The sequence below is a fragment of the Aquarana catesbeiana genome, linkage group LG08 (assembly GCF_042186555.1).
Source record: "Aquarana catesbeiana isolate 2022-GZ linkage group LG08, ASM4218655v1, whole genome shotgun sequence".
Classification (NCBI taxonomy): domain Eukaryota; kingdom Metazoa; phylum Chordata; class Amphibia; order Anura; family Ranidae; genus Aquarana; species Aquarana catesbeiana.
The window spans coordinates 30,403,956-30,425,279 of NC_133331.1; the positions used below are offsets into that span (position 1 = coordinate 30,403,956).

General features: G+C 49.2%; 1 protein-coding gene across 4 annotated transcripts in view; it reads right to left on the reverse strand.

The window, feature by feature from the left end:
- The window catches only part of CTBP2 (C-terminal binding protein 2), a 207,131-nt gene extending 188,184 nt beyond the window's left edge, over positions 1–18,947 (reverse strand). The window contains exon 1 of one of the 4 annotated variants that reach the window (XM_073595662.1): positions 18,746–18,947. Coding sequence is in view for 1 of the 4 variants with exons in the window: in XM_073595663.1 (XP_073451764.1) it covers positions 18,739–18,748 (10 nt within the window). In the remaining 3 variants the exon portion in view is untranslated. Of the gene's footprint in view, positions 1–18,738 lie in introns of all 4 variants that reach the window. The other 3 variants (XM_073595661.1, XM_073595664.1, XM_073595663.1) reach the window with 3 other exon arrangements.
- Positions 18,948–21,324: the final 2,377 nt, after the last annotated feature.

A 21,324-nucleotide genomic window follows, 5' to 3' on the forward strand; every position in this document is an offset into this window, starting at 1 on the left:
AAAAGTGCACCAAAATGGCGGCGATGGAACGTCACTTCCGCGCGGTCTCTCCTCTCCTGGAAAGGACATCTCGCTGGCCGAGACGGACAGACTCCGGCGTACACACCGTACACATGCCAGCTTTCCAGACCCCCTGGCGAATCGGCAATCGACCCCCGGGTTGAGAACCGCTGTTTTAGATGAAAGGGATGAACTTCTGTCTGTAGATGAGGTCAGTTTAACCACTTAAAGACTAAACCTTTTTCTGACACTTGTTACAAGTTAAAAATCAGTATTTTTTTGCAAGAAAATTACTTAGAACCGCCAAACATATACATTTTTTAGCAGAGACCCTAAAAAATAAAATGGTGGTCATTGCAATATTTTATGTCACACGGTATTTGCACAGCGGTCTTTCAAACTAAATTTTTTGGAAAAAAATACACTTTATACCACTTCATCCCCGGAAGGATTTCCCTCTTTCCTGACCAGACCACTTTTTGCGATACGGCACTGCGTCGCTTTAGCTGACAATTGCGCGGTCGTGCGATCTTGCTTTTTTTTTTTCCTTTTTCAAAATTCACGCTCTTTTTTTGTTTATAGCGCAAAAAAAAAAAAGGGGGTGAATTTTGAAAAAAAAAAAAAAAAAAAAAGCAATTTTTTTACTTTTTGCTATATTAAAATATCCCCCAAAAAATATATAAAAACAAATGTCCTTTCTCAGCTTAGGCCAATATGTATTCTTCTACATATTTTTGGAAAAAAAAAAAAAAAAAAAAATCGCAATAAGCATATATTGATTTGCGCAAAAGTTATAGCGTCTACAAAATAGGGGATAGATTTATGGCGGCGATCTGCGATTTTTATCGTGACTGCAACATTATGGCGGACACATGACACCATTTGACCATTGTCATTTATACAGTGATCAGTGCTATAAAAATGCACTGATTACTGTGTAAATGATACTGGCAGGGAAAGGATTAAACACTAGGGGGCGATCAAGGGGTTAAGCGTGTCCTAGGGAGTGATTCTAACTGGGGGGGGATGGGCTACCACTGACATGACAGAGATCACTGCTCCCAATCACAGGGAGCAGTAGATCTTCGTCATGTCACAAGGCAGAACGGGGAAATGCCTTGTTTACAAAAGATCGCGGAGGATCGCAGACCCCTGCGGACATACAGTCCACGGGACCCGCAGGCACACTCACAAGTACGCGGTGGCGCGTGCGTGCCCACAATGCTATGATTTAAAGGGGACATACCTGTACGCCCATTTGCCCAGCCGTGCCATTGTGCCAAAGTACATTGTCGTGCGCTGGTCGGCATGTGGCTAATGTATTTAAAAAAACTAAACAGTAAAGTTAGCCCAATTTTTTTGTATCATGTGAAAGATGATGTTATGCCGCGAGAATCGAGAGAGAATAAGGATCTTTATTCTAAGCAAAAAAATTGTGATTCTCATTTTAGCCAGAATCGTGCAGCTCTACTGTGTGTTATCAAGCATTGGAGGTCACATTCCGTTTATAATGCCTAGACATATATTGTTGGAAACTCCAAAGGGTTAGTGACGCAAAATTCTCGGATGAATAATTGTATAGAATAGAATACAATAAAAGCAAAATACAATATATACACGTATATGAGAATACAGTGGAATATAGATCTGATTCTTTGGATTGGTTTAGGGCAGTGGTCTCCAAACTGCGGCCCGGGGGCCAGATGTGGCTCTTTGCTTGCTTTTATCTGGCCCTTGAAGCACTATTTCATCCCCTGATACCAATAATGGGGCATAATTCCTCCCACTGACAAGAATGAAGGGGTACACACTGCACATTCCCCCACTGACACCAATAAACTAGCACAATTCCTCCCTATCACACTTTCTCCCAATGACACCAACAATGGCATCCAATAACACCAATGATGGGGCACAATTCCTCCCACTGACACAAAGATGGGGCATTGTGTTTTCCCCCATAGACGTTGGGACCTTTTCTCCATGCTGTTTCTTCACTACAGAGTGCCACGACTGGTGGCTCCTACATGCAAGTCCGCGGCCCCAGAAGGAAGAAGGGCGAACATGGATGCGGCCTCCAGCGGGACAGCGCGGGCTTCGTTTGCAGATAAGCTTTTACTTTGCAGGGAACAAAAAAGGAAGTAAAACCCATCAGGGTTTACTTCCTCTTTTACAGGATCATCATCAGCATTCAAACTTTATAAAGAATGCAACAAGAAATATAAGGGCGGCTAAGATGGAACACGCAAGACACAGAGGAGAGCAAAAAAAAAAATCCCAAGAAATTCTTTAAGTATATAAACAGTAAAAAAGGGAGGACAGACCATATTGGCCCCATAAAGAATGAGGAAGGACATCTGCTTACAAAGGATGGGGAGATGGCGAAGGTATTGAATTTATTCTTCTCCTCAGTCTTCACGAGGGAATCGGGGGGCTTCAGTAACCAAAACTTCAGTGTTTATCCCCTCATGACACAACACAGGAAGAACCCTAATGGCTAACAGAGGACAGAATTAGAAATAGACTTGGGAAACGTAACATTAATAAATCACCGAGACCAGATGTCTTGCACCCAAGGGTACTTGGGGAACTCAGTCAAGTAATTGCCAGACCATTGTTCCTAATTTTTACTGACGGTCTACTGATGGTACCAGCTGATTGGAGAAAAGCCAATGTAGCACCAGTATTTAAAAAGGGCCCAAAATACATCCCTGGGAATTACAGAGCAGTTAGCCTAACATCAATAGTATGCAAGCTCTTGGAGGGGATGATAAGGGACTATTATACAAGATTTTAGTAATGAAAACGGTATCATTAGCAGTAATCAGCATGGATTCATGAAGAATCGTTTTTGCCAAACCAATCTATTAACCTTCTATGAGGAAGAGAGTTACCATCTAGATAAAGGAAGGCCTGTAGACGTGGTGTATCTGGATTTTGCAAAAGCAGTTGACACAGTTCCCCATAAACGTTTACTGTACAAAATAAGGTCCATTGGCATGGACCATAGGGTGAGTACATGGGGTCCCACAGGGTTCTGTGCTGGGACCAATCCTATTTAATTTGTCTATAAAGGGCCTGGAGGATGGGATAAACAGTTCAATCTCTGTATTTGCAGACGATACTAAGCTAATCAGGGCAATAACTTCTCTGCAGGAAGTGGAAACTTTGCAAGAAGATCTGAACAAATTAATGGGGTGGGCGACTACATGGCAAATGAGGTTCAATGTAGAAAAATGTAAAATAATGCATTTGGGTGGCAAAAATTATGAATGCAATCTATAGACTGGGGGGGGAACCTCTGGGGGAATCTAGGATGGAAAAGGACCTGGGGGTCCTAGTAGATGATAGGCTCAGCAATGGCATGCAATGCCAAGCTGCTGCTAACAAAGCAAACAGAATATTGGCATTAAAAAGGGGATCAACTCCAGAGATAAAACGATAATTCTCCCACTCTACAAGACTCTGGTCCGGCCGCACCTGGAGTATGCTGTCCAGTTCTGGGCACCAGTCCTCAGGAAGGATGTACTGGAAATGGAGCGAGTACAAAGAAGGGCAACAAAGCTAATAAAGGGTCTGGAGGATCTTAGTTATGAGGAAAGGTTGGGAGCACTGAACTTATTCTCTCTGGAGAAGAGACGCTTGAGAGGGGATATGATTTCAATCTACAAATACCGTACTGGTGACCCCACAATAGGGATAAAACTTTTTTGCAGAAGGGAGTTTAACAAGACTCGTGGCCACTCATTCAAATTAGAAGAACAGAGGTTTAACCTTAAACTATGTAGAGGGTTCTTTACTGTAAGAGCGCAAGGATGTGGAATTCCCTTCCACAGGCAGTGGTCTCACCGGGGAGCATCGATAGTTTAAAAAAAACTATTAGATAACAACCTGAACGACCACAAAATACAGGGATATACAATGTAATACTGACATATAATCACACACAGATTGGACTTGTGTCTTTCTTCAACCTCACCTACTATATAACTATGTAAGATACATTAATAATTGTTTATTCATCATGAAGTGGAGCTTAGTTATGCAGCATAAGGCTGTATATTCTGCAATATTTACATTTTTGGTAAACTCATTCAATGAATCCAAGCACTGCAAGCTGAGATAACACTGCATTGATGCAAACAATTTCACAGTAATACAGTAACGAGATAAAACAAAGTTCAGGAATATTACTTTATCCCACCGTTTTGCAAATCTATGTACACTACAAACTGTATGATTGAATAGGTTCCGATATCGCTGTTTTACCTGACAGCTTATTATTCTAAACAGGAAACCCTTAAATTTGTTTGCAAATATTAAAGATTCGAACTACCAGAAGGAATAAGTCCTTACATTTAAAAGGAGCACCTGTCATTTCAGATCCATCATGGCAGCGCCTGTTAGCGGGCATCCACTCACTTGCTGCCGCCACGTCCCTCACCTTGTTGTGTCACTGCCGCATCACCAGCCATCCCATTAAAGTGAACGGGACTGTCGGTGAGTCAACAGCGGGTCAGAGGAGCCACCTCTGCAGGACAGAGATGACAGTTGCTCTGTAAAAATATGATTTAAAGCGGAGTTCCACCCAAAAATGGAACTTCCGCTTTAAGTGAAGGTGACCCCCTGACATGCCACATTTGGCATGTAATTTTTTTGAGGAGGGGGAGTGGATACCCTCTTTTTAGGAGGCACCCAGCTCCCACTTCCTCCCGAGGCTCCGCAGCGTCGGAAGGAAGTTCACCTCTCCTCCTTCCCCCTGTGCAATCTTCTGGGACTTGTCACAGGTCCCAGAAGATTGCCCGGCCAATCACAACCGCGGTTTGCGCATGCCCGGCTGTGAAGGCCCACAGTCAAGGCGCCCCCACAGTCAAGGCGCCCCCACAGTCAAGGCGCCCCCACAGTCAAGGCGCCCCCACAGTCAAGGCGCCCCCACAGTCAAGGCGCCCCCACAGTCAAGGCGCCCCCACAGTCAAGGCGCCCCCACAGTCAAGGCGCCCCCACAGTCAAGGCGCCCCCACAGTCAAGGCGCCCCCACAGTCAAGGCGCCCCCACAGTCAAGGCGCCCCCACAGTCAAGGCGCCCCCACAGTCAAGGCGCCCCCACAGTCAAGGCGCCCCCACAGTCAAGGCGCCCCCACAGTCAAGGCGCCCCCACAGTCAAGGCGCCCCCACAGTCAAGGCGCCCCCACAGTCAAGGCGCCCCCACAGTCAAGGCGCCCCCACAGTCAAGGCGCCCCCACAGTCAAGGCGCCCCCACAGTCAAGGCGCCCCCACAGTCAAGGCGCCCCCACAGTCAAGGCGCCCCCACAGTCAAGGCAGTGAGGCTTTGTTCCCCCACATTGCTGGACCGTGGGACAGATGAGTGTCTGATTATTAAAAGTCAGCAGCTACACTCTTTGTAGCTGCTGACTTAATATGGGTGGAACTCCGCTTTAAATTGAGTTGATTTAAATCAAGCCTTTTTACTAGCGATTTAAATCAAATCCACCCTGCTTTAAAAAAAAAATTACTATCTTCCTGCTTGCCTGGAGTTTTTTCTTGTGTTTTTTTTTTTTTTTTTTTTTTTTTTTTAAGAGGCCTACAATGAATGGGAATGTAAAGGTCACTGGTGCTCTGTCTATAGTCATCACATCACTTCAGCCAAAAAATACACATTTCAATTTTTGGGGATGTTGTCAAGGTGAATCCCCATCCAACGGAATTTATCAGGAACCATGAGATTCCAGTTCTAATGCCATGACATTATTGTCTCACCCTCCTTGCTGGCTTTTCCTTTTTTTATCAACTGTATACAATATAGTTTTATGGAAAATGCAGCTTGATTAGTGAGACTCCCTTCTGCAGCAACAGACACAATTGAGCTACAGTAGGATTGGTGCATTTCTTTTTCTTATTAGGTCACATAGGAGCTCTTCACCACATATTGCACAAGGCCATAGGGTGGACAGAAAGAAACAGACTAAACATGGGCTCGTTTCCCGTACTGCATACAATAGGTTTTTAAACATACATTTTTTTTGTTCTGTTGTATTTTTTCTAAGGCCTCGTGTACAGATGCTTAGCAGCTCTTGTGTGCCGAGCTGTAAAATCCCCGTCACTTTCTGGCACCCAGGGAGCTGCACGTGCCACGTACAGCCGCCAGTACAAGTGAATAGCTGTATGTGGCCATGTTCAGGTAAAGCCGATGACTGCTGCATTACGCGCTTTACAGTGCATGTGTGTACGGTGCTTCTATCTGAAAACAAAAGCGGCACGTGTGCCAATGTAGAAGCTATCTGCATGTACCCAAGCACAGGTGCGTACAGCCACTTATATAGTGAAAGAAAGCCCGGATTGGTCGCACTTCTATAAAATCACATATATTGATCCGTATATGTAAAACGACAATCCATACAAGATGGGGGGGTAACAGATACAGCATAGCTAACGCGTTTCACATCTTTCCTGGTGCCTAATCATAGTCAGCTATGAATAAGCACCAGGAAAGGTGCGATATGCCTTAGCTGTGCTGTATCTGTTACCCCCATCTTACTGTATGGATTGTCGTTTTACATATACGGATCAATAAATGTGATTTTACAGGAGTGCGGCCACCCGGACCTGCATTCCTAAAGCATGCAGGGCCGGCACCCTCTCTATGCGCAGGGGCAGCGGAGTGGAGGGATTTAGTTACCTTGAGCAGTGCATCACTTTAGCCATTCACTTATATTGGCGACTGTGCGCAGCCCCCCGGGGGCCACAAAGTGCTGATGATTTTAGGCCTCAGCACATGGGAGGTTTATAACATGAGATCATTAGCACTAATGCAAATTTCTTCATTATCAGTTATAAAAGTAGTTTAGAAGGAAATAAAGGGGATACTGGACACAATAATATTACTTTACAGTCCCCTGCGGGACAAATTCTGTGCTCTTTGTCCAGTTTATTATTGGACTATTGATGAATGGTGTCATTAAATCTCTGGCATTGGTGGACTAATGTGCCAATTATCCCTACTGCTACTGACCCACTACGTTTATACACATGGGGAATAGACACATGGATTTCCCAACTGATTTCATTTTTTAAAATTTCATTTTATATTTACCTAAAACGACTTCTGAATGTAGATAGATATTGTGGTATAATTACCAAATTTCACATCAATATGACAAACTTATTTTAAATAATAATAATAATAATAATAACATGAACCAAATAATAATAATGCCCAGAAAAAAAACAAGACAGCAAAAATTGTAGGGTGTTCTCTCACATTCGTGGACACTGACGGCCAGTAGGGGGGGATGGACCCCTTACCATTGATGGCCAGTAGGGGGGGGGGGGGGATGGACCCCTTACCATTGATGGCCAGTAGGGGGGGGGTGGACCCCTTACCATTGATGGCCAGTAGGGGGGGGGTGGACCCCTTACCATTGATGGCCAGTAGGGGGGGGGTGGACCCCTTACCATTGATGGCCAGTAGGGGGGGGGGTGGACCCCTTACCATTGATGGCCAGTAGGGGGGGGGGTGGACCCCTTACCATTGATGGCCAGTAGGGGGGGGGGTGGACCCCTTACCATTGATGGCCAGTAGGGGGGGGGGGGTGGACCCCTTACCATTGATGGCCAGTAGGGGGGGGGGTGGACCCCTTACCATTGATGGCCAGTAGGGGGGGGGGTGGACCCCTTACCATTGATGGCCAGTAGGGGGGGGAATGGACCCCTTACCATTGAAGGCCAGTAGGGGGGGGATGGACCCCTTACCATTGATGGCCAGTAGGGGGGGGATGGACCCCTTACCATTGATGGCCAGTAGGGGGGGGATGGACCCCTTACCATTGATGGCCAGTAGGGGGGGGAATGGACCCCTTACCATTGATGGCCAGTAGGGGGGGGAATGGACCCCTTACCATTGAAGGCCAGTAGGGGGGGGATGGACCCCTTACCATTGATGGCCAGTAGGGGGGGGATGGACCCCTTACCATTGATGGCCAGTAGGGGGGGGATGGACCCCTTACCATTGATGGCCAGTAGGGGGGGGGATGGACCCCTTACCATTGATGGCCAGTAGGGGGGGGATGGACCCCTTACCATTGATGGCCAGTAGGGGGGGGATGGACCCCTTACCATTGATGGCCAGTAGGGGGGGGATGGACCCCTTACCATTGATGGCCAGTAGGGGGGGGATGGACCCCTTACCATTGATGGCCAGTAGGGGGGGGATGGACCCCTTACCATTGATGGCCAGTAGGGGGGGGATGGACCCCTTACCATTGATGGCCAGTAGGGGGGGGATGGACCCCTTACCATTGATGGCCAGTAGGGGGGGGATGGACCCCTTACCATTGATGGCCAGTAGGGGGGGGATGGACCCCTTACCATTGATGGCCAGTAGGGGGGGGATGGACCCCTTACCATTGATGGCCAGTAGGGGGGGGATGGACCCCTTACCATTGATGGCCAGTAGGGGGGGGATGGACCCCTTACCATTGATGGCCAGTAGGGGGGGGATGGACCCCTTACCATTGATGGCCAGTAGGGGGGGGATGGACCCCTTACCATTGATGGCCAGTAGGGGGGGGATGGACCCCTTACCATTGATGGCCAGTAGGGGGGGGATGGACCCCTTACCATTGATGGCCAGTAGGGGGGGGATGGACCCCTTACCATTGATGGCCAGTAGGGGGGGGGATGGACCCCTTACCATTGATGGCCAGTAGGGGGGGGATGGACCCCTTACCATTGATGGCCAGTAGGGGGGGGATGGACCCCTTACCATTGATGGCCAGTAGGGGGGGGATGGACCCCTTACCATTGATGGCCAGTAGGGGGGGGATGGACCCCTTACCATTGATGGCCAGTAGGGGGGGGATGGACCCCTTACCATTGATGGCCAGTAGGGGGGGGATGGACCCCTTACCATTGATGGCCAGTAGGGGGGGGATGGACCCCTTACCATTGATGGCCAGTAGGGGGGGGATGGACCCCTTACCATTGATGGCCAGTAGGGGGGGGGATGGACCCCTTACCATTGATGGCCAGTAGGGGGGGGATGGACCCCTTACCATTGATGGCCAGTAGGGGGGGGATGGACCCCTTACCATTGATGGCCAGTAGGGGGGGGATGGACCCCTTACCATTGATGGCCAGTAGGGGGGGGATGGACCCCTTACCATTGATGGCCAGTAGGGGGGGGATGGACCCCTTACCATTGATGGCCAGTAGGGGGGGGATGGACCCCTTACCATTGATGGCCAGTAGGGGGGGGATGGACCCCTTACCATTGATGGCCAGTAGGGGGGGGATGGACCCCTTACCATTGATGGCCAGTAGGGGGGGGATGGACCCCTTACCATTGATGGCCAGTAGGGGGGGGATGGACCCCTTACCATTGATGGCCAGTAGGGGGGGGATGGACCCCTTACCATTGATGGCCAGTAGGGGGGGGATGGACCCCTTACCATTGATGGCCAGTAGGGGGGGGATGGACCCCTTACCATTGATGGCCAGTAGGGGGGGGATGGACCCCTTACCATTGATGGCCAGTAGGGGGGGGATGGACCCCTTACCATTGATGGCCAGTAGGGGGGGGATGGACCCCTTACCATTGATGGCCAGTAGGGGGGGGATGGACCCCTTACCATTGATGGCCAGTAGGGGGGGGATGGACCCCTTACCATTGATGGCCAGTAGGGGGGGGATGGACCCCTTACCATTGATGGCCAGTAGGGGGGGGATGGACCCCTTACCATTGATGGCCAGTAGGGGGGGATGGACCCCTTACCATTGATGGCCAGTAGGGGGGGGATGGACCCCTTACCATTGATGGCCAGTAGGGGGGGGATGGACCCCTTACCATTGATGGCCAGTAGGGGGGGGATGGACCCCTTACCATTGATGGCCAGTAGGGGGGGATGGACCCCTTACCATTGATGGCCAGTAGGGGGGGGATGGACCCCTTACCATTGATGGCCAGTAGGGGGGGGATGGACCCCTTACCATTGATGGCCAGTAGGGGGGGGATGGACCCCTTACCATTGATGGCCAGTAGGGGGGGATGGACCCCTTACCATTGATGGCCAGTAGGGGGGGGATGGACCCCTTACCATTGATGGCCAGTAGGGGGGGGATGGACCCCTTACCATTGATGGCCAGTAGGGGGGGGATGGACCCCTTACCATTGATGGCCAGTAGGGGGGGGATGGACCCCTTACCACTGATGGCCAGTAGGGGGGGGATGGACCCCTTACCATTGATGGCCAGTAGGGGGGGGATGGACCCCTTACCATTGATGGCCAGTAGGGGGGGGATGGACCCCTTACCATTGATGGCCAGTAGGGGGGGGATGGACCCCTTACCATTGATGGCCAGTAGGGGGGGGATGGACCCCTTACCATTGATGGCCAGTAGGGGGGGGATGGACCCCTTACCATTGATGGCCAGTAGGGGGGGATGGACCCCTTACCATTGATGGCCAGTAGGGGGGGGATGGACCCCTTACCATTGATGGCCAGTAGGGGGGGATGGACCCCTTACCATTGATGGCCAGTAGGGGGGGATGGACCCCTTACCATTGATGGCCAGTAGGGGGGGGATGGACCCCTTACCATTGATGGCCAGTAGGGGGGGATGGACCCCTTACCATTGATGGCCAGTAGGGGGGGATGGACCCCTTACCATTGATGGCCAGTAGGGGGGGGATGGACCCCTTACCATTGATGGCCAGTAGGGGGGGGATGGACCCCTTACCATTGATGGCCAGTAGGGGGGGGATGGACCCCTTACCATTGATGGCCAGTAGGGGGGATGGACCCCTTACCATTGATGGCCAGTAGGGGGGATGGACCCCTTACCATTGATGGCCAGTAGGGGGATGGACCCCTTACCATTGATGGCCAGTAGGGGGATGGACCCCTTACCATTGATGGCCAGTAGGGGGATGGACCCCTTACCATTGATGGCCAGTAGGGGGATGGACCCCTTACCATTGATGGTCAGTAGGGGGAAGGAACCCTTACCATTGATGGTCAGTAGAGGAAGGGTCCTTTACATTGATGATCAGTGAGATAATTGCAGCCATTACATTTTTGGTCAACAAGGGGGAAAAAACCCTTACATTGGTGGTTAGGGGGAAAAAATATTGGTGGTAAGTGGAAGAAGGTCCCTCTTACATTAGTGGTAACTGGGGAAGAACCCGATACATTAGTGGCTAGGGGGAAAGCCCTCCCCCGTTACATTGGTGTTCAATGGGGAAAGTTGACCCTTACACTAGCAGTCAGTGAGCAAAGGACACCCTTACATTGGTGATCAGCAAACTATGCCACCTTACAGACAGATCAGGAGTTACTTATTTGAGAAGCAAAAACTGTTAAGTGCTCAATGAACCCTCAGCAAACTCTGGATGAACTCTAGTGTTCAAATGAACCCCAGTTGAGAAAGGCTGCTTTAAACTGAAAAGTGTCATGGATAATACATACTCATAAATAGCAAAGCGTCATAGATAATATAGGGCTCTTACACACGGTCGCACATATACAGTACTCTTGCAGTTCTATAGACGTTCATCAGCCATATAATCCAGAATCACATTTCCTCTAGCTTATCAATCCACGTGGAGTCCTGCTCCCTGCACTTCCTAATACATGATGTCTCCAGGCAGAAAAACGCAGTATATTCCATCACTAACACACACAGTATATACTGTATGCCAGGGTTTCTCAACCAGGATTCCTCGAGAGGTTGCTAGGGGTTCCTGGAGCAATAAAGAGTTTCTACCTCCCAGTTACCACCGATATCAATCATTTTAGCTGTGTGTAAGAGGGGCAGTTTTCGCCACTGACCATCAATGTAAGAGTGTCCTTCTCCCATTGACAATATATAAGGGGTCCTTCTCCCACTGACCATTTATATAAGGGGTCCTTCTCCCGTTGGCCACCAATGTAGGAAACCACTACACTGACTACCAATATAAGAGGGCACTTTCCTACTGACCACCAATGTAAGAGTGTCGTCCTCCCACTGACCATTTACAGAATCTCACAAAAGTGAGTACACCCCTGATATTTTTGTAAATATTTTATTAAACCTTTTCATGTGACAACACTGAAGAAATGACACTTTGCTACAATGTAAAGTAGTGAGTGTACAGCTTGTATAACAGTGTAAATTTGCTGTCCCCTCAAAATAACTCAAGATACAGCCATTAATGTCCAAACCGCTGGCAACAAAAGCAAGTACACCCCTAAGTGAAAATCTCCAAATTGGGCCCAATTAGCCATTTTGCCTCCCTGATGTCACATGACTCGAATGGGGAGCAGGTGTTAAATTTGGCATTATCGCTCTCACTCTCTCATACTGGTCACTGGAAGGTCAACATAGCAAAGAACTCTGAGAATCTGAAAAAAGAATTGTTGCTATACATAAAGCTGGCCTAGGCCAGTGATGGCGAACCTTGGCACCCCAGATGTTTTGGAACTACATTTTCCATGATGCTCATGCACTCTGCAGTGTAGTTGAGCATCATGGGAAATGTAGTTCCAAAACATCTGGGGTGCCAAAGTTCACCGTCACTGGCCTAGGCTATAAGAAGATTGCCAAGACCATGAAGCTGCAGCACGGTGGCCAAGACCATACGGCAGTTTAACAGGACAGGTTCCACTCAGAACAGGCCTCGCCATGGTCCACCAAAGAAGTTGAGCTGTCTTTGGGAAATAGACATATGAATGCTGCCAGCATTGCTGCAGAAGTTGAAGGGGTGGGGGGTCAGCCTGCCAGTGCAGACCATACACCGCACACTGCATCAAATTGGTCTGCATGGCTGTCGTCCCAGAAGGAAGCCTCTTCAAAAGATGATGCACAAGAAAGCCCACAAACAGTTTTCTAAAGACTAAGGACATGGATTACTGGAACCATGTCCTGTGGTCTGATGAGACCAAGATAAACTTATTTGGTTCAGATGGTGTCAAGCGTGTGTGGCGCCAACCAGGTGAGGCGTACAAAGGCAAGGGTGTCTTGCCTACAGTCAAGCGTGGTGGGAGTGTCATGGTCTGGGGCTGCATGAGTGCTGCCGGCACTGGGGAGCTACAGTTCATTGAGGGAACCATGAATGCCAACATGTACTGTGACATACTGAAGCAGAGCATGATCCCCTCCCTTCAGAGACTGGACAGCAGGAAAGCATTCCAACATGATAATGACCCAAAACACACCTCCAAGACGACCACTGGCTTGCTAAAGAAGCTGAGGGTAAAGTTGATGGACTGGCCAAGCATGTCTACAGACCTAAACCCTATTGAGCATCTGTGGGGCATCCTCAAACGGAAGGCGGAGGAGCGCAAGGTCTCTAACATCCACCAGCTCCGTGATGTCGTCATGGAGGAGTGGAAGAGGACTCCAGTGGGAACCTGTGAAGCTCTTGTGAACTCCATGCCCAAGAGGGTTAAGGCAGTGCTGGAAAATAATGGTGGCCTCACAAAATATTGACACTTTGGGCCCAATTTGGACATTTTTACTTAGGGATGTACTTACTTTTGTTTCCAGCGGTTTAGACATTAAACACTTCCAGCCCAAGGTTGTCATAGGACATCCTTGAATTTCAGTGGGAATATCTGAATGGTGCCTGCAGCTACAGGCATCATTCAGATATCCTTGTTTTCAGCCAGCGATTCTGTGCACCATACGAATGATCATAGCGGCAGTTTGTTTCAGTGCTTGATCGTTCTTACAGTCAACAAGAGGGGACATGGGGACATGGGGACATGGGAACATTCCCCCCCCCCCCCCCCCGCCATCTGGTGCTTCTCTGGGCTCTCCAGTGCCATTGTGGACCCGGAGAAAGAATGCCGGGTGATGACCATAGAGATTTCCGGTGATCAGATGGTCACCAATCATCTCTATGACTGTCGGAGGCCTGGGCGCGGCCTTATGACATCACGTCCGGGCCACGATTGTAAACAAAGCCGCAATCTGGTAAGCAGATGCTTTCCAGCCTGGTGGAGAGATGTGGGGTCTTATTGACCCCCACATCTCTCCATGAAGAGGACCTGTCACGCACCATTCCTATTACAAGGGATGTTTACATTCTTTGCAATAGGAATAAAAGTGATCAAGGAAAAAAAAAAAATGTAAAAGAGAAAGTGTAAAAATAAAAAATAAAAGTAAAATGAACAATAAAAAAAATATATATTTTTTAAAACGCCTGTCACTGGTAGCTCGCGCTCAGAAGTGAAGGCACACATTAGTCCCGCCCACATATGTAAACACCATTCAAACCACACATATGAGGTATCGCTGCGTGTGCTAGAGCGCGAGCAATAATTCCAGCACTGGACCTCCTCTGTAAGTCTAAACTGGTAACCTCTAAAAAATTTTAAAGCATTGCCTATGGAGATTTTTAAGTACTGAAGTTTGGCGCCATTCCACGAGCGTCGCAATTTTATAGCGTGGCACGTTGGGTGTCTAATACTTCATATTCCCATTGCATGCGTTCCTGGTATAAGCTCTCACGATTTGGGTGCTGTAGCAACAACAATCTGCACACTGATTCAAGTCACAAAGTAGATATTTGCCAGCACACCAAGGATCGGCACAAAGTGGTAGTTTATTGCATGATCACAAAACAAGAAAAGTGCAATGTTTCGGAGTTACGCAGGACCCCTTCGTCAGGCATGTGATGTTCACATGCCTGACGAAGGGGTCCTGCGTGACTCCGAAAACGTTGCACCTTCATTGTGTTGTGCTCATGCAATCAACTACCCGTTTGGACGCCACATTGTGCTGGTCCTTGGTGTGCTGGCAAATATCTACTTCATGTTGAGTATCCATTTACTCGGCGTAACATCATCTTTCACAGTATACAAAAAATTTGGGCTAACTTTACTGTTTTGTTATTTTTTAATACATGAAACAGTTTTTTTTTTTCCCCAAAAGAAACACGTTTGAAAAATCGTTGCGCAAATACCGTGCGAGATAAATTGCAACGACCGCCATTTTATTCCCTAGGGTGTTTGCTAGCAAAACACACATATATACACACACACACACACACACACATAATGTTCATAATGTTATGGGGTTCTGAGTAATTTTCTAGCAAAAAAAATGATGATTTTTACATGTAGGAGAGGAGTGCCATTACAGGCCCGGTATGGAAGTGGTTAATGGCTGTGTGTTGAGTTATTTTGAGGGGACAACAAATTTACACTGTTATACAAGCTGTACACTCACTACTTTACATTGTAGCAAAGTGTCATTTCTTCAGTGTTGTCACATGAAAAGATAGAAGAAAATATTTACAAAAATGTGAGGGGTGTTTCCTTTCTGGCTAATGTTATTATTTGTCTCATTTCACAATTGTTACTGAAACATTTCTTTCTTATAGATCAGGGGAGTATTAAAACAAAACTCTCCGCACTGCTTATCAGTCATACTGGATACACAACATTCTATATTTTTTATATATTATATTTACAACTTTCTGACCACACAATGTTCTGTGAGCTCTACAGATGTCATCATTGAGTAGGGCTTCCCTGAGACAAACATATTATTTTCAGGGTTCCTCTGTATTACCAAGGGTGAGAAATTCTGCTGTCTACCATCACTTAGGCTCCGGTCACACACAGGTGATTTGAACCCTGGGCGGAATCACTGCGATTCTGCCAGCCTAACCCCATCCCCCCCCCCCCCCCCCCGATTTCAGAATTGAGGCAAAATGCGGGGCGCGCTTGCGATGCTATTATTTCTTAATGGCACCCCAAATACAGTGTGATTCTGCCTCGATGATCCTGCAATGCATGTGGCCCAAAAGAAGGAAGTTCCAGAACTTATTTTAGGCCACACACATCGTGTGATTTGTCGCATGACAATCAAAGCAGAGTTGCACTGTGTATGGGGAGAAGTTAAGAAATAATGGCATTACAAACACGTCGTGTGTTTTGCTGCAAATCCGGAATCGCAGGCAGAATCGCAGCGATTCTGCCTGCGATTTAAATTTCCTATGTGTAAGACACATACACAGTATATACTGTATACTATCATGGTCACACAGTATGTTATATATCTCACTCTGTACTATTATATATATATATAATACACCTGATCACACAAGGTCATCCATATGGTCTGGGTGGCATAAAGGCTGTCAGTATAAGTTCTCCCTGACCTCCTGTACACATCTCTCTGAGGGGGGGGGGGGGGTGATTGTCTACACCCCCCTGTGTGGCCCCTCCATTGTATTAGGTGCCCCCCCCCCCCGGCGCGCTCCCCTTGCTGGGCTGAGGGATCAGACAATGAAGGGTGGTATGGAGGGTGATGGTATAGTGGGGGGTATAGATGGGGTGATGGTAGAGTGGGGGGATATGGAGGGTTTTGATGGGACGTATGGAGGGCGACAGTATGGGGGGGGGGGGGGGGGGGGGGAGTATGGAGGGGGTGATGGTATAGTGGGGGGTATAGATGGGGTGATGGTAGAGTGGTGGGAATGGTAGAGTGGGGGAGGGGGGTTTGGAGGGGGTGATGATATAGTGGGGGGTATAGTGGGGGTATAGAGGGGGTGATGGTAGAGTGGTGGGAATGGTAGAGTGGGGGGTATAGAGGGGGTGATGGTAGAGTGGTGGGAATGGTAGAGTGGGGGGTATAGAGGGGGTGATGGTAGAGTGGGGGGATATGGAGGGTTTTGATGGGACGTATGGAGGGTGACAGTATAGAGGGGGAGGGGGGGGGGGGGGGGGGGGGGGGGAGTATGGAGGGGGTGATGGTATAGTGGGGGGTATAGATGGGGTGATGGTAGATTGGGGGGGGGGGGGGGGGGAGTATGGAGGGGGTGATGGTATAGTGGGGGGTATAGATGGGGTGATGGTAGATGGGGGGGGGGGGGGGAGTATGGAGGGGGTGATGGTATAGTGGGGGGTATAGATGGGGTGATGGTAGATTGGGGGGGGGGGGGGGGAGTATGGAGGGGGTGATGGTATAGTGGGGGGTATAGATGGGGTGATGGTAGATTGGGGGGGGTGATGGTATAGTGGGGGGTATAGATGGGGTGATGGTAGATTGGGGGGGGGGGGGGGGGGGAGTATAGATGGGGTGATGGTAGATTGGGGGGGGGGGGGGGGGGGAGTATGGAGGGGGTGATGGTATAGTGGGGGGTATAGATGGGGTGATGGTAGATTGGGGGGGGTGATGGTATAGTGGGGGGTATAGATGGGGTGATGGTAGATTGGGGGGGGGAGTATGGAGGGGGTGATGGTATAGTGGGGGGTATAGATCGGGTGATGGTAGAGTGGGGGGTTATGGAGGGTTTTGATGGGATGTATGGAGGGTGACAGTATAGAGGGGGGGGGAAGTATGGAGGGGGTGATGGTATAGTGGGGGGTATAGATGGGGTGATGGTAGATTGGGGGGGGGGGGGGGGGGGGGAAGTATGGAGGGGGTGATGGTATAGTGGGGGGTATAGATGGGGTGATGGTAGATTGGGGGGGGGGGGGAAGTATGGAGGGGGTGATGGTATAGTGGGGGGTATAGATGGGGTGATGGTAGATTGGGGGGGGTGATGGTATAGTGGGGGGTATAGATGGGGTGATGGTAGATTGGGGGGGGGGGGGGGGAGTATAGATGGGGTGATGGTAGATTGGGGGGGGGGGGGGGGGGGGGGGGGGAGTATGGAGGGGGTGATGGTATAGTGGGGGGTATAGATGGGGTGATGGTAGATTGGGGGGGTGATGGTATAGTGGGGGGTATAGATGGGGTGATGGTAGATTGGGGGGGGGGGGGGGGGGGGAGTATGGAGGGGGTGATGGTATAGTGGGGGGTATAGATCGGGTGATGGTAGAGTGGGGGGTTATGGAGGGTTTTGATGGGATGTATGGAGGGTGACAGTATAGAGGGGGGGGGGGGGGGGGAGTATGGAGGGGGTGATGGTATAGGGGGGGGTATAGATGGGGTGATGGTAGATTGGGGGGGGGGGGGGGGTATGGAGGGGGTGATGGTATAGTGGGGGGTATAGATGGGGTGATGGTAGATTGGGGGGGGGGGGGGGAGTATGGAGGGGGTGATGGTATAGTGGGGGGTATAGATGGGGTGATGGTAGATTGGGGGGGGGGGGGGGGGGGGGGAGTATGGAGGGGGTGATGGTATAGTGGGGGGTATAGATGGGGTGATGGTAGATGGGGGGGGGGGGGGGGGGAGTATGGAGGGGGTGATGGTATAGTGGGGGGTATAGATGGGGTGATGGTAGATTGGGGGGGGTGATGGTATAGTGGGGGGTATAGATGGGGTGATGGTAGATTGGGGGGGGGGGGAGTATAGATGGGGTGATGGTAGATTGGGGGGGGGGGGGGGGGAGTATGGAGGGGGTGATGGTATAGTGGGGGGTATAGATGGGGTGATGGTAGATTGGGGGGGGGGGGGGGGAGTATGGGGGGGGTGATGGTATAGTGGGGGGTATAGATCGGGTGATGGTAGAGTGGGGGGTTATGGAGGGTTTTGATGGGACGTATGGAGGGTGACAGTATAGAGGGGGGGGGGGGGGGGGGAGTATGGAGGGGGTGATGGTAGAGTGGAGGGTATAGAGGGGGTGATGGTAGAGTGGGGGGGTATGGAGGGTGACAGTATAGGGGGGGGGGGGGGGGAGTATGGAGGGGGTGATGGTATGGGGGGGGGTGACGGTATAGTGGGGGGGGGGGGTGGCGGCATGGGGGTGGGGTGTGACGGTATAGTGTGGGGGGGTGACGGTATGGGGGAGGGGGTGGGGGTGTACCTTGTACCATGCCGGGGATGGCTCCTCTCGCTCTCCTCCAACTCCTCTCCTTCCAGCTGCCACCCGCGGAGCGGCGCTCCCTCCGGACTCCGGGCACAGTGTGGTGCGGCGATGAGATGGACGGGAGGGGGGGCTCTCCTCTCCACACCTCCCTCCACTTCTGTCAGGGCGGGGTCTGTCCGTACTCACCAATGATTGGAGGGGGAGGGGGGGTCCGGGCTGTGCGGAGGAAGTGACCGGGGACGGGACCGCACACAATGACGGGGAGGGGGGGGGGCGGGGTGACACCATACCAGGGGGGCGGGGCTACAAACTTCACATCACCATCTCATAGGAGATCTGTATGTCCGGACACCAAATACACACAATGTACATCCATGGGGAACTGCAGACTATTACTTCCTCCATCATGGGTACAATGCACAGTCTCCTGCAGACTATTACTTCCTCCATGCTCCATCATGGGTACAATAAATAGGCTCCTGCAGACTATTACTTCCTCCATCCTAGGTGCAATGCACAGGCTCTGCAGACTATTCCTCCAGCCGTAGGTGTCTACAGACATACAGATCTTCTGAAGGTTCACACCTGTGCAGGTCAGGAACACTTGCAAAATCGCACACATGTCCCAACTCGCAGATGAAACGCGCTGCTCTTTAGCAGTTGCAGGGGTGCCATTAATTGCAGCGATCAGCAATTTTTAGCAGGACTGTGACATTGCGGCGGAAACAGATCGGACACCTAACTGACATTTTGGACACTTTTTTTGGGAACCAGTGACATTATTACAGTGATCAGTGCTAAAAATATGCACTGTTATTGTACTAATGACATTGGCAGGGAAGGGGTTAATATCAGGGGCGATCAAAGGGTTAAATGTGTTCCCTGTTTATATTTCTTTTGAGGGCCTGTTCAAACCAGACGCATACCTCCCAGCATTTTGAGATGGGAATGAGGGACACCTACTAACAAATGTATGTAGGCATAGGACACGCCCCCTGCCACGCCCCCTTAAAGGAGAATTAACCACAAAAAAAAGGTTTAATAAATCCACAAGGACTTTTTTTTTACCACTACTATTCCTTTATTTTGGCTTGTAAAATGTACGAATGCAGGGATTTAGAAATCGCATGAAAGGTTTAGCACTGGAGAACACTTTTTTAACCACTTCAGCCCCGGAAGATTTGGCTGCTGAATGACCAGGCCATTTTTTGCGATACGGCACAGCTCTTTAACTGACAATTGCGCGGCCATTCGATGCTGTACCCAAACAAAATTGACGTCCATTTTTTCCCACAAATAGAGCTTTCTTTTGGTGGTATTTGATCGCCTCTGCGGTTTTTATTTTTTGCGTTATAAACAAAAAAAGAGCGGCAATTTTGAAAAAAAAAAACACATTTTGTACTTTTTGCTATAACAAATATCCCCATTTTTTTAAAAAAAAAAGCTATTTTTTTTTCTCAGTTTAGGCCAATATATATTCTTCTACATATTTTTGGTAAAAAAAAATCACAATAAACGTATATTGATTGGTTTGCGCAAAAGTTACAGCGTCTACAAAATAGGGGATAGTTTTATAGCATTTTTATTATTATTATTATTATTTTTTTACTAGTAATGGCTGTGATCTGCATTTTTTTATCATGACTGCGACATTATGGTGGACACATCGGACAATTCTGACACATTTTTGGGACCATTGGCAGTTATACAGCGATCACTGCTATAAAAATGCACTGATTACTTTAAAAATGTCACTCTCAGGGAAGGGGTTAACACTAGGGGGCGATCAAGGGGTTTAAATGTGTCCCCTGGGAGGTGATTCTAACTGTAGGGGGAGGACTGACTAGAGGAAGTGACGGATCGCGGTTCCTAGCTATTAAGAACTCACAATCTGTCACTCCTCTCAGAACAGAACAGGGATTTGTGTGTTTACACACACACTTCCGTGTTCTGTCCCTCGTGCTCGCGACGGCGGCTGGTCGGCAAGCGGTTAAAGATAAAAAGTGCATTTTATATATAACTATATGGATCAGACAAAAATGAGCGACAAATGAGGAGGAAAGAGGGACATTGCTCCAAATCAGGGACAGTTGGGAGCTATGCAGATGCAGTTCCGTGCCTTTTTTTTTTTTCCTGCACAAAATGCATGCACAGTGTTTTCTATGTATTCCAATGGCTGTAGTTCACACCATGCAGTCAGTTTCCGGTCAGTTTCTACCGCTGATTGGCTCCCCCCCGCTGGCGCGTCCCTACAAAAGCGAGTTCCCGAATGGACGTATGGCGATTCACAGGATCATGCCACCTTGCCGCAGTATAATTAAAGCAGCTGGTCGGAGACTGCATAGCTCCCAACTGTCCCTGATTTGGAGGGACTGTCCCTGATTTGGAGCAATGTCCCTCTGTCCCTCTTTCCTCCTGATTTGTCCCTCATTTTGGTCTGATCTATATAGATGTATATAAAATGCACTTTTTATCTATCAAAAAGTGTTTTCCAGCGCTAAACCTTTCATCTGATTTCTAAATTGCTGCATTTGTAAATTCCAAAAGCCAATATAAAGGAATAGTAGTGGTAAAAAAAAGCCC